Source organism: Eleutherodactylus coqui, chromosome 2 (genome assembly GCF_035609145.1).
Source record: "Eleutherodactylus coqui strain aEleCoq1 chromosome 2, aEleCoq1.hap1, whole genome shotgun sequence".
In the NCBI taxonomy this organism is placed as follows: domain Eukaryota; kingdom Metazoa; phylum Chordata; class Amphibia; order Anura; family Eleutherodactylidae; genus Eleutherodactylus; species Eleutherodactylus coqui.
The window spans coordinates 191,011,398-191,025,993 of record NC_089838.1 but is presented as its reverse complement, the minus strand read 5'-3'; the positions used below and the strand labels follow the sequence as shown (position 1 = coordinate 191,025,993).

At 39.7% G+C, this 14,596-nt stretch overlaps 1 protein-coding gene across 1 annotated transcript in view; it reads right to left on the bottom strand.

The window, feature by feature from the left end:
• Nucleotides 1–14,596, bottom strand: part of PRKCQ (protein kinase C theta) — a 109,132-nt gene that overhangs the window by 27,146 nt on the left and 67,390 nt on the right. The window contains exons 10-12 of the mRNA XM_066592106.1: nt 12,551–12,656; nt 10,178–10,338; nt 9,112–9,285 (exon numbers count right to left, since the gene is read on the bottom strand). Coding sequence (XP_066448203.1) covers nt 9,112–9,285; nt 10,178–10,338; nt 12,551–12,656 — 441 coding nt within the window. The remainder of the gene's footprint in view (nt 1–9,111; nt 9,286–10,177; nt 10,339–12,550; nt 12,657–14,596) is intronic.

Genomic DNA, 14,596 nt, shown 5'->3' with positions numbered 1-14,596 from the left:
GGGGGGCTTTTTTTAGCACAAAAAATGTGCTGAAAAACTAGACTTATACTCGAGTATATGCAGTAAGTTCATTTTTAAGCTTTTAGAAGCTTTTACAGATTCTGATTGTAATTACCATCTTTTTACAAATTGCAAAAAGGCTAGGGCAAATTTTGGCCATGACAACAGTCATGTACCCCAAGATTGCTGTGTAGCCTTGTGACCTCTCTGGGGTTGCAGTGCGAGATGCATTTTTTGCTGCCTGTGGGTCACATTTCCTGGCAATTTATGAATTGCATCCCAACCCCATTGACTTTAATAGCACAGTGTCACAGCCAAAAGCCACTTTTATAGCCTTAGCCTTAATGATTATGATGAGTTCATATTAGTATTCTCTCCTATAGACATACAATACATCACTTATAATCTTGATAATACATTAGAGATTTTCAATTTGCCTGTAAAAAGTCTTGACTGTCAGTGATTTTTAACTAACTTGCCAAGAAAAAAGAATAACCATGTATATGTCTTTCCTTTATATATCTCTTTTTAGGATCCACGTCTGGTTTTGGTTAAAACTGCACCTAAAGTGTATTGTCGCCCTAAATAGGGACTTTAACACTGAAGGCCTATCTTTAGGATAGGCTATTGATGTTCAATCGGTGAGAGGCCGACCTATGGGACCTGCACCAATTTGCACATTGAAGGGCTGTGGGGCTCCTGTGAGTGCGCTTGTCTGAGTAGTTGTGCTGGTACTGCAGTCATGTTCTGCAAAATTCCAGTATATAGGACGAACTGCAATATGAGGTACAACAACTTGTACACACAAGCCTCTGTGCCTTTGTAAACAATGGAGTCCCGAAGCCTCTTCATTGCAGTGATCCTTGGGTGTTCTGGATATTACATCTTCATTGATCAAACATTGATGGTCTATTCTAAGTATAGGTCATCAATGTTAAAGTCACAGATCGATCATTTCAAAATGCCTTGTAAAGCACGTGGGCATCATATACAGGAGTACTGCATTCTACAGCCCCTCTTTTATTTAGAGCAAAGAGCCAGTGGAAATAATGGCTCCTACACTGACAGACTCTGCCATTCCTGAAATACATGGTGACTAGAGATGAGCGAACGTACTCGGTAAGGGCGATTTCGCAATCGAGCACCGCGATTTTCGAGTACTTCACTACTCGGGTGAAAAGTACTCGGGTGCGCTGTGGGGCGGGGGGTTGCAGAGGGGAGTGGGGGGTAGCAGCGGGGAACAGGGGGGAGCCCTCTCTCTCTCCCCCCCCACTCCCCGCTGCAACCCCCAGCTCACCCACAGCACACCCGAGTACTTTTCACCCGAGTAGTGAAGTACTCAAAAATCGCGGTGCTCGATTGCGAAATCGCCCTTACCGAGTACGTTCGCTCATCTCTAATGGTGACTAATACTTCTGAATGTATGTAACTTTTCCCACATGACAACTGAATAGCCAACTTTTTAAATACATTGGATTACTTATTTTGTACTGATCATAGTTTACAGTTTATAGTCAAGTACTACATTTACAGCTTTATAGGCAAAGCTAAAGTCTCCTAGCACTTAGTCTTGGGTCAGTATCTGCAAAGAGATTGCCTTGCTGACTTGCTTTCTGGAAAAGTATCAAACTACTAAAAATGACCTGTCCGTCCGTATGTGCATGAGTGACTTACATGCTTTGCCCCTGATCACATGACGGTGAGGTCAACAAAAGGTCCTTCATCCTAAGTGAGGGAGTTACATGCTCGACCCCTGATCACATGACGGTGATATTATCACAGGTCCTGTATGCACATGGCTGCTGTCCGGCTATGTGTTTGTTAGTATTCTATAGCAATTGAGGCTGCAGGGGGTTCCTTGTCTGCCCGTAATCTGCACAAGGATGCAGGACCTTTGATGATGTCACCGTCATGTGATAAGGGGCAGAGCATGTAATTCCCTCACTGGCGATGAAGGACCTTTGATGACATCACCGTCATGTGATTATGGATGGAGCATGTAAGTCATTCACTCGGGATGAGTGTCACTATCATCCGTGATCAGGGGCGGAACATGATGGTGACATGTGACAGGTCCTTCATCTCCAGTGCTGTGCTGCTTCTGATCCCTGTTGTATGGGATGAACAATGTATGTAGCAGTGATGTATGTGTAGCGTGCATGTAGCAGAGCTCTGTAGCACATTGCGCTACCAGAAACTCTGGTACTATAATTTCCTAATAATTACTAGTACTTTTTGAAATCGGGCATCATACAAAAATTGGATGTACAAATGTTAACTCTCCTACTGCATTATAGATGTGCTAAACTGTTGACAAGCTATGGAGAGTTGCTAATAACAAAAAGTAGAATTGTGAATATAGCTCAGGTCTACAGTATGATACAGGATGTATGTCATAATCACTACATGATAAGTAAAGCTATATAATTACAAAGTTTCTCATTTTTTAAAAACTATTTAATCAGTAACTACAAATCCAATTTTTTAAAGGGGTTCTCCCACTTCTGGCTATTGATGACACATCTCAGGGTAGGTCTTCAAAAGGATGTCAGCGGATGTCTCCGGCAATCAGTTGTTCCCCTGGGCCAGTTACCTGCGTGTATGGAGCAGTCTTTCTGTTGGAAACAGACAGCTCCATGCATTGCACATTGCCTTGGTTGGTATTGCATGCTGAATTCCGTTGAAGTTAATGGGACTCAGCATGCAGTGCCCGCCGAGGCCACTGCACACTGTACAGAGCTGTCTGCTTCTTAGATAAAGGTAGCTTCATACACACAGGTGACTGGCTAGGGAGCTTCACAAATCTGCTATTGATGATCCAATGATACTATTTATTTATGTATTCATTTGATACTATTTAATGGTATTAATGATACTTGATATTGCATTGGGTGACATTGGGTGAACCTCTACAGTTGAAAATTTAGTCAAACGTCTATCTATCTAGGTTTCTTCTATCTTCAGATGTGTCCTGGCCTAAAATAGCATCCGAAATTTTTTATCAAAGACATAGTGATAGTTTTCAGCCGGCACATGCTAGGCATGCTAGCTGTTCTCATTACAAATAGGCCCATGTATGATGCTCCGCAGTAGACATGGCCCCACTCTTCTGAGTATGAAAGACCTATTGACTAGCGGAATCTCTCTTCTTTGAAAGCCTTTCATGTGCTGAGTGACCATCAAGCTGGGAAAAAGGTCAGAAAGATCCAGAAATCAATTCTGAACCAGCACGACACTTGAATTAAAAGGTGGCAGAAAAATCTTTACACTTTGTCTGCACCTTGCTCTGTCCTGCGCTTTTTCCATTTGACTTTTGATTGAATTGTGTTTGATGGTAAAAAGACAGAGTAGTAATTGGCTGTTAAATGAAGCACAAAGTGCACAGTGATTTATACAACCTCCGCTCCAGTGGCTTCCCTGCACTCAGAAATGGCCTTCTAGGGGTATATTCCAAAGAGAAGAAAGACCTCAATATATTGAAATGCAAGCGGTAAACAGCTGTGTACAGAATACACTTTGTGCTCAGCAAACACTTATCTTTTGTACTGTAACATCTATACTGTGTGCTCAGGGGGAAAATATTATTTTATGGACTGTACCAAAATGTATGATATACACTCAGTTTGCTGATATACTACACCATCATTCAAAAACTTTAAGCTCTTTTCTTGTTGAATCTGACATCTTTAGGAATCATCAGTAAAAATTATAAATGTTTGCAGGTGCCAAGCGATCTCTGCATTAAACATTTCATGCAATGTACTAACCCAAATCTAATTATTCTAGGCCATTTCTTCAGTAGATGTTCAGAAATAAAAAAAGACTTCTCTACAGGACACAAACTCATTAAAAAGGTCCTTGTTCCCCATGACTTGGGTTCTCCTTCACTCCCTGTATATAGAAGCCTTAGGGTCTTTACAATTTATACCTACCTGTATAGGACATTTACCATGTTGCTTGCATTCAACCTGTAATGTTGACAGTTTAAATTAAGTATAGTTTATTCTATATCTTATTCTGGTTGATCTAGAGGAAGGCAAAGAGGAGTCCACCTAACAGTTCACTGTCCCTAAATTGACATTTAGAACTATGATCGACAGAGCCCAACTATCTGATGCATAGAAGTTGAAAAATTTAGCAGTCCTGGGAGTTAAAAAAAGTACCTGTCCTCATCTTTGAGACCCATAAACTATGTTATGGTGGTCAAAAGTGAGGGAATATGGAGTCTGGGGAGCTATGTTTCATACTCACTGGGAACCTTGTTCTAGTGCTGTGTCCCTCGAAGTTGATGCGAACACACAGCTTAACTCATTTTAGATGGCTTTTTGCATGCTCTTCCATAGAGATAAATCAGAGAGTTTATGCACAGAGCTGTCTGAAGAGTTACGCTGTGTGCTTGCCACCTTCGTGGGTGAAAAACGTAGCTCCCGGGCGCCCTTTTCCTTTACCTTTGAGCCCCATAACGTAGTTTATGAGGCTTAAAGGTGATGACAGGCTCTTTAAAATCCACTATTTCTTTTAAAATATATTATAAACATTCAGACATCCTAAAGGGTCTCTAAGTTGTCTTATATTAGCAGGTTAACATCTTCCCCGGCAACTAAATATAAATTAGAACTAATGCCTTAATTGCTAAGCAACCTATTAATATAATGCATACATATTACTTAGCACTTCACATCACTTGATATTAGGGGTTCTGTCCCCATTGAGGCTCACATTATTTAAATTTATTTGTATGTTTTGGAGGAAACCTACACAAACCCAATATAAATATAAAGCATGACAACAGCATGTGTTTCATAAAAAAGTCTATTTCTCCAGATTTGGGCAGCTATGTCTCAATGTAGCAGGAGCTTATGGGTTAATGGATATAGGGTTGATCTATAAACCAACTGCTATCCATATAACAGATCTTCCGTATTGTCATATAAGCCTAGACTGATTACTGGGTGTTTGTGAAAGAAAGCAGTATAGTATTTGGTTGTAGTGAATCAAGTTGTACATAGTTGCTTAATGTAACTAGATTGGAAACCATTGAATAAAGCGCTAATTATGCCAGATATGCTTTTTAACATAATGTTACATGGGCACTGTTCAGAGGTGTAACTTGAAGCTTCTGGGCCCCAGTGCAAAATTTTTAACAGGGCCCCCAACTATAATGCTTTATTCATAGTACTGGGCTCCCTATATGGAGAAGAGAGGCCTTATGGGCCCCCTAAGGCTCCTGGGCCTGGGTGCAACCGCATCCCCTGCACCCACTGTAGTTACGCCCCTGGCATTGCTACAAAAAACAATCGGGCTGAGCTACAGCTTCCTTGCCAGTTCTTTTAGTATATTTTACCTACACAACTGGCACAAGGGCTTCATCCAGGGATGCATGCTGAATGTAGGGAGCAATCAGAATGGCATCCCCTCCTGGTGTATATAACACCATTACATCTAGAGACAAGGATCAGGCATCGCTTTCCTATGAATGGAGGCAGAATGTCACTAGAGGGAGACAAAGATCTTTGGGAATCCACATAGAAATGGACAGACCGAGACAGCGAAAGCTAATGATTTTTTTTGTATATTTAGAACTGAGAAATTGGCTATTCTTACTTCCCATGTTTATACAGGCAACACCAATTTTACAGTGAAATGTACAAAAGCATTAAGGGATGCAGGTATTGGTCAAAACTAAAACTGAAATAACAATCATCATATTTGCAATTTTCATTGATACCTTATATACGACTCGAGTATCTTTACACTGGGCAACTATCATTCGGTAAGTCACTCAAAAAGGTCACTGAAAATAGTTGAACAATAGTTGCTTGATTACTTGCACACAGAGTGCTTATTGTTCTTCAGTTGTGACTTTACAGCAGATTTGTTTTATCAACCAGTGAATATTTTTTTGGTGACTACCATTTGAATTCATTCTTTTAAGCGAGTATTCGGCAGATAGTCGTCCCATGTAAAGGCACCCTAAGTCAGGGCATCAATTGACTGTCTTTTTGCTGCTGACTTCTTGATGTGCCGACTGTGCTACTTGCACAGAAAAGTTACTTTTATATTTCATGGTTACTTCACTCTTTCAATGATCCATCTATTTGATTCAGGGAAAGGCGAAACAAAATCCATCTGAGGAATTGTAGGCCACAGGGAAAAAAAATCTTTCTGACCCTATTAAAGCAGTCCTATAATAGTTCTACACAATGTAACATCATTCTTTCCTTTGCTGCTTATAACTTAATACCAGAACGCAAAGATAAAAGTATAGATCTGTTTTTTTTTGACTCTGCTGTTAAATTTAGATATAAATGTATTGATACAGATACATGAGTTGGATTTATTTGATGGTAAGTAGAGATGAGCGAGTATACTCGCTAAGGCACATTACTCGAGCGAGTAGTGCCTTAGCCGAGTATCTCCCCGCTTGTCTGTAAAGATTCGGGGGGCGGCGGGGAGCAGGGGGGGAGAGAGGGAGAGAGAGATCTCCCCTCCGTTCCTCTCCGCTCTCCCCCGCCGCTCCCCGCCTCCCGAATCTATAGAGACGAGCGGGGAGATACTCGGCTAAGACACTACTCGCTCGAGTAATGTGCCTTAGCGAGTATACTCACTCATCTCTAATTGTAAGTATTAGGAAAACTGACACTATAATACAATGGTCTAAACTGTGATCTTTTGTAGATTCACTAGTGCTATCCAATTAAATGTGGATCTTTCTCAAATAAACTCTAACAAATGGCAATTTCATTACCACAATATGCTCACTTTGAAGGACATTATGCTCCTCAGTTGTGATCTCATCACATCTTCAACAGGCCGACATACTACATTTACCATTAATTTCTTTAATTGCCTAATTTCTTTTTTCTTTGTTTTATTTCTGATTTTATTAAGGCCTCATGTCCACGGCTGTATTAGTAAAACAATTACCGATTTTGTAAACAGTGGGTCTGCCGGCAGAGAGTCGGCAGAGACCATGTATGAGTTTGAGTGTCCTGTGTATCACACGCCAAAGGACATGCACAGTGTGAGTTTAAAAAAAATGTCCTGCTCTGTTTCACAGCGATGTTGTGTATGAAAATGCCGCCCATACGCAATGTATTGCACATGGACAGCGTTGCATACGCAGCCTATACCACTGTAAAGGGCTCACGCTGCGTGGTACGCAGAGAGATAGAGCATGCTGCAATCTACGTCTCATGTGTATCAACATACAGTGTCTAGAAGCACATGTGCTTGGATCAATGCAAGTCCATTGACTTTCATTGACTCCATTCACCGCGTATTATGCAGCCCTGCAATGCACGAGTAATACGTGATGAAAAAATGGTTGTGGACATAAGCTCTAAGTTAACCTGTATTGCCATCTAATAATATAAATGCAATAATTACACTGTTACAAAATGTTTATTTTTTTTCTGGACAAATTTTTTGTGTTTCTTAGGCTGGTTTCACATGGGTGAGAAACCCGCGTGATATTTGTGCGTTGCGAAATGCACAAATCCCACACAAATATGAATGGAGTCATACACATGAGCGATGTGGGTGAAAAATTGCTGCATGTCCTATCTTTCCACGTTCCTCGGAATGCATCACCCATTGTTTTCAATGAAACGGTAAAACACATCGCATGGCAATGCAAAGTTTCCCATTGAAAATAATAGGGGAAAATTGCTGATCCTCTGACGCAACTGTAAAGCTACTGCATTGAAGCGATGGGAGGTATTTTTGACATAAGGTAGCCTTACAGAGATTTGGGTGCTGATTCCAAATTTGTGCTCAAATGTTTACTGTCAGCAGCAAATTTACATACAATCTTCACAGTAAAATAAAGAAGGGTAGATATAATTGTAGTTACAGTATAAACAGTAAGTCGTGAATGGGGTAACATTCAGTTATAAGACCACCCGGTGTATAACAACAAAGAAATTCCATAAATGACATGAAAATATGGGAAGTTATCAAATCACTTATTTTTGTTATGTCCGCCAGTGTTCTCTCTTGGAATATTCCAGCAGTAATCAGTTGGCATCGCTGGCATCCACTTTCCCTTATACCGCTTTTCAACTGTCCTGGTGAAAGCTTTCACCATGCTCACCTGATAAGTGTCTACATCTCTCCAGAAAGTACTGTTAGACAGTACTGATAAATGAGGCCCCATCTGCATCTATGATGTACATTGATGTATCAATTTAAAGCTCATTCTGCAGTGGGTATAAAAGGAGGAAATCCAGAGAGGGGTATGGGAAAATTGCATTTGTACTAGAATTATTGAATGCGTTCGATTGTGACAGTAGTATATTCTGGTGGGAAAGACAATTTTCATTCCAACTGCCAATAGAGAATACTGTGTAGAATGCAAGTAATGAGGGACATTTGAAATCAACTGCAGTTGCAAAAGTGGATTGCAGCCGTCTACAGAAGTATTTTAAGTCTCTTGGTTAGATATTGCAGATTTAGAAATTTTTGATGAGTTTTTTTTAAAGAGCAGACAAATATTAAAGTCATAGGTGACATGTTGCGGCCTATCTGAGGTGCTAGTCATTCTGTACCTGCAGACACCTGCTCCATACAGAATTTCTAAGCTTAATAGGATATTACTCTATGCCTAACATCACAGTACATTTTAGTGGTGAGTACATTATTGCCTACATAAACCTTTATATTAAGAATACAGGCATATAGTGTAAATGGAAGATGTACTAGGAAGAGAATGTAATGGGAACTGAACACAAAACATTGAGTTAAAGACACCTCATATAAAAAGTCTACCCTGTTTCCCTGAAAATAAGACATACCCTGAAAATAAGACATAGCATGATTTTCCAGAATTTTGAGGATGCAAAATGATTTTTCAGGCTTTTTGAGGATGCTTGAAATATAAGCCCTACTCTAAAATTAAGCCCTGCTAAAAGGTAATTAAAAAAGTCAATTTAAATAGTGTCCAGGCAGCTATACATGTAAAAAAGTTAAACCTTTTTGAACAAAAATCAATATAAGACACTGTCGGGGAAACATGGTATTTATGCCCCGCTCAAGCACCACACTCCAAGAATATACATAAGTGACAAAGACGCTGCTTGTAATACTGGATTATTAAGATGCTGCCGGTACCTTTGTCTGAAATGTACAGTACAGGTGCGTCAGGAAAGGGTGTTCCCAAGCAAGAGAAAGGACTCTTTTCTCTACCATTGTGCATTCAACGTCATCATCCATGAGAACTACATCTTTCTTTAGAACTTTCATTGCAAAGAACTGGTTTGTCTCCTTCAGTTCTGTGAGGAAAACCTAGAAAAATAGCAGTTACTGTACATGGATAGAAGATCATTTGTTTTCCCAGCACATTACAACAACAAAGTGTATGAAGCTAATTAGCTCTAGTCTAAACCTAAACTAACATTTCCTGATGTGAGTGCTATGCAAGCTTACGTAAAGGCGGTCGCTGTAATGTTACCGTTGGTAGTGCTTCAGATAACATGTACTTTCTATTTGCCTGAATTTAGTATTATTGTTACTATTCTTATCCCGTTATTTTTTCCGTGTGATGTATAGTATCTGCTTTGCTTAGAATGTAGGTTGCCTGTGATCGATAGCCATAATTTAAGGTATCTGACTCTCTTCCTCTTTATAACTATGGCCTATGATCCCATGGGTTTAGTTGGTACCGCTCTTGAATACTAATGTAGTTTTATTCCGTTTTATTCCTTTAGATGTGTATCATGGAAAGAACTAAAGGAGGAATATAATGCAAAGCCTTTTTGCTTTGAAAAAATAAAAACTAGCTATTAAAATTTGACGACATATTTACAGAATACCAATATGAATACCAAAAGACAGTGTATATTGTTTATGTAGCATCAATACAGGACCTATTTATTTTATTCTTCTAACAATGGATATCATGTATATTTTAATACAATACTATTAGTATGTAGTATGATAAAACAGATGAAACTATTGTGAGCCGTATGACAGTGTAAAACAGAAAACTCCGACTGCCATGTCCCCTTCATTCTATTGCTTGGGGCAAGGGGGTGTTTCAGGGATTGGACTCACAATAGTCAAATTGCTGGCATTTACTAAGGATAGGCCAATATTAAAGTTCCAGAAAGCCCATTTAAGAGTCATTATTCTTGGATGTGATCCGTGAAAAAGTATTACATAAGCATCAAAGTTTTACCTTTCCAAAGCTTCCCTTGCCAAGCATTTTGTGCAAGACAAAGTCATCAAATGTCACTTTAATGTGACTGCATGATTCTTCTATCCTCAGTTTTGGCTCCGCTGAAGTTTCTGCATATTTAGAGTCTACTACTGGTGACTCCCAAGAAATGCCTTGAGATTCTACACAGAATATATAGAGAAATAATAGGATAAAATAATTATATTAGTAATAAAATAGAGTATATAAATTATATATAATAATCAGGCATTATTATTTTCCACGATATAAATGAACACTGCTTTTATGTTGGCACATTCCTTGTCAATGCGAAGAGATTGTGCAACAGAATGGCTATGTTCATACTTCATTTGCGTTGTGTATCTGGTGCATACTCTAGGAAAGCTCCTGGTATAGGGAGTGTGTAAAACCTCTCCATAAGCCCACATTTACTGGACAGAGGCTAAAAAATGGCACTTTTGGCCTCCATCAGGCTTGTGTACATTGGCATACCTTCCTATACTTTTTTGTACAGTGACTACAGTTTTCCCTGCAAAAGCAACCTGCAAAAAAAGTAGATACACTGTGCAATTCATATGCTTCTATAGTGACATAAGTTGGAGCCTTCTATCTGGGGTATACATCGTGAAATATTTCAGTGAATAGATCTGATGGAAAGATCAGACATAATGTGAACAAAGCCTTAGCCCTATTTCATTATATCCTTGTATTCTCAGGTTAGGTAAACAACATTATTATTCATTGGGGCAAATTTACTAATGCTGGAGTGTCATAGGCCAATTTTAAACCAAAGTACACTAGACACCACACTAATTAAACATTCCAATAGGATTATAAAGAAGCATGTATAATAGAAAACCAACAAAGGAAAAGCTAAGAACCATAAATTCAAAAATAGTAAAAAGTTTATTGATACATATTAAAATACATATAAATAATACAAATAAGGACCAGGTCCCCATAGAATGGAAAATAGAAAATGGACAACCTGAAAGAATTAGTATATCCCTTAGGCTGGCTGCACATGACCGGGTCGGATTCCGGATGTGGGAAACCACAGTGGAATCCGACCCTGTGCCCGGCTGGTGACCCGGTGTACCTGTCCTTTTTCTTCTTTACCTGTGCTGTGTATGGTCCGGACGGCTCGCTGTTGCACATGCGCAGTACAGATTGTCCTGCGCTGTCACTAGACGATAATGCAGAATCCGTGACCTGTCCGCAATGTTAATTGCGGATGGGCCACAGGTTGGACGGCTTCCATTGTTTTTAATGGAAGCTGTCCATTCACACACTGCACTAAAATAAAGCATGCTGTGATTTGTCCTCTACAAGCGGAAAATCGCAATTGATTTTCGCTCGTGTACAGGAAAAAGCTCTTTTCCATATTATGCTATTGAACGTATTTGCTACGTAACCCTAAGGTGGACACCCGCTCCAGATTTCGCAATGCAAATCCGGTCGTCTGCAGGCGGCCTTACATATAGATAAAAAGAGCAGGAATGACATGTAGAATGATAATACATATGGCCATCAAATCTATAATTAAAGCAGAAATTGCTGAACATGACAAAGATAAGTCTATAATACCATACATAGAATGAGAAAATATCAAGAACACAACAAGCCCAGTAATACCAGTGACCCACTGCATCGGGTTTATTTTCTTCATATTTTATCTTTCTGTGTATGTTCTTATAGACTTATCTTTGTCACGTTCGGCAATATCTGCTTTGATGGCCATATATTATTTATCATTCTATATATCTATTTATGTAGGGCATATAATAATTCTTCAAGGTTGACTATCTTCTTTTTCTCAGTTTTGTGCGGACCCCGTCCTTATTTTCATTGGTAATATGTATTTAAATAAGTATCAATAAACTTTGTACTATTCTTGAATGACGTCACTAGCTTTTCCTTTTTCTGGTTATCAAAGTATACAGGAGTAAAATCAGCCTAATTTATTTAGAGGCAACTTTAGCTGTCCATGTGCCAAACATTGAAATCTACACTTGCTATGAGCTGGCGGAGATTTATGCTATGACTTACGCCAATTTCTGGTATAAATTATTGTAAATCTGTCAGACCAACAGGGATCCCAACCCAGCCCACCTAACCCCACATACTTTTCTTGTAATTTTTCAAAAGTGGTTTGAGAAGTAAAAATTCACACATTTTAGCACAAATATAGCATGTGCAAAAATTTAAAACTGACACCAACTGGTACAAAACATCTAGAGAATTCTCCCCACTGAGTGTAGAGTTCTTTGTATTCTATTTTTTCTATGTATTTGGAACATATTGGACGATAAGTCATTACAATTTTCATACTAACCCCACTGTTTCTTACTAGAATGTCACAATGTCTTTTACCTTTCTTTGCAGATAAAACTACAGCTTGATCTTGAAATGTGCTTCTGTGGCCAACTTCAATGGGCCCCTCTCTGTAGATACATTCAGATTCTCTCTGTCTCCTACCCTAGAATCAGGACAAAATGAGACCTAGAAATCTTAATTACACATATTAATAACTGTTTCAACTATTGTAAAGGCAACACACATTTGAAGAGAACGTTCCAGGACAGTGCTGGATTACTTAAGTCACAAAGTAACATTGGACTATCTGTCAACCAGTCTTCATTTAGGTGGGACTAATTGTAGATCACTATTTCTATGATCTTTGTCCTGTTTTCACTTGATATTGAAGAAAAAATGATATTTTACAAAATCAGCATTTATATATTTATGTCAGGGGCATAGCTATAGAGGAGCAGAGTTGGCAGTTGCATATGGTCCTGGTTCTTGAGGGAAACCAAAGCCCTCTTTGCCAAATAAGAAGGCACTGGTATTAATATGACCCATAATAGATGAAGGGACCCTGTTACAGATTTTGTATTGGGGACCATGAGCTTTAATTTACATTTCTAATGTACAACCCACGTGGTAGAAATCATAAATAGTCCGGAGTAATAAAAAATCTATTGTAACTACTTTCATCTCATTGATATTCCCAGTGCTGAGTGGTGAATATTTACTGACCTTTTGCTAACGAGATTATTAGTTTTCCCGTTTTTGTTTTTAGAATTGGTTGCACTGCCTCTAAAAAAAGCAGGTACCTAGTTAGACATCACAAACTGGGCACTTAGAAAAGATCTTGGTCTGCAATGAATCAGCCTGCTTAAACAAAAGCCTTGAGGCCGGGCTCACACAAATATAATTCGCTGCATGCCAACATTGCGTACTTCATGTGTGCCGCCAATTATCACGCATTATCTTGGTGTATATGTGCATGTAAAATGCGCCAATATAGAACATGCTGCGATCTTTCTTGCAGGCGTATTTTGTGCAATGTGGGAGTGACAACATGGGAGCCTAAAGCAGATTGGTACAGTGTATCTCATGTGCAAAACATGCCAGCATAATATGTTGTCACCACACGCCTGTATGAAGAAGCCCTCTGAGATGTACTTAAACGGGTTGTCTCGCGGCAAGCATCAAAATTTTACATTACCCCATTCCCCCTGTCACCCCCCTGGCATAAAATAGCAAATTAAAGCGGTTTTTAAACCGCTTGCTACTCACCGATCCAACGAAATAAGGAGTTTAAAAAATCTTCTCCCTAAGATGGCCGCCGGTCCTTTCCCAGGGATGCACTGCGGTTTTCTCCCATGGTGCACCGCGGGTCTTCTCCCATGGTGCACCATGGGCTCTGTGTGTTCCATTGCCGATTCCAGCCTCCTGATTGGCTGGAATCGGCACACGTGATGGGGCGGAGCTACAATGACGACGCGGTGACCAGCTCTCTGGCACGAGCGGCCCCATTCACCAGCCAGAAGCACGGACTGCGCAAGCGCGTCTAAAAACGCCAGAAGACATCAGAATTAGACGGAGCCATGGAGACGGGGACGCCAGCAACGGAGCAGGTAAGTGAATAACTTCTGTATGGCTCATATTTAATGCACGATGTACATTACAAAGTGCATTAATATGGCCATACAGAAGTGTATAACCCCACTTGCTTTCGCGAGACAACCCCTTTAAGCATGATGACATTTACTTCAATAGTAGAATATGAGAGACAAACCATGAATGGGACTATAAATGTCCTAGGGCTCATATTCAAGATGAAGAGGGGTAGGGGTAGAGCTCCTTTAATTTATAGGGTTAATATTCCTTATAAGAAATGTAGTCAGGTGCTACCTGTCCACTAAACCCAACCATATACATGGAGCGTAGCGTGTAGACTGGGAGGAGGATGAAAAAATTGTGGACTTAATGGTGCAACTCTTACAAATATTTCAATGAGTATTATACCCGGTGTTGCTCTCAACAGGAGCAGAGACAGGAGAAATCTCGAACACACTCCATGATCCTTACAGTCATTTCTGAAGAAGGGGTGTAGTCCTAAAATGCGTTATA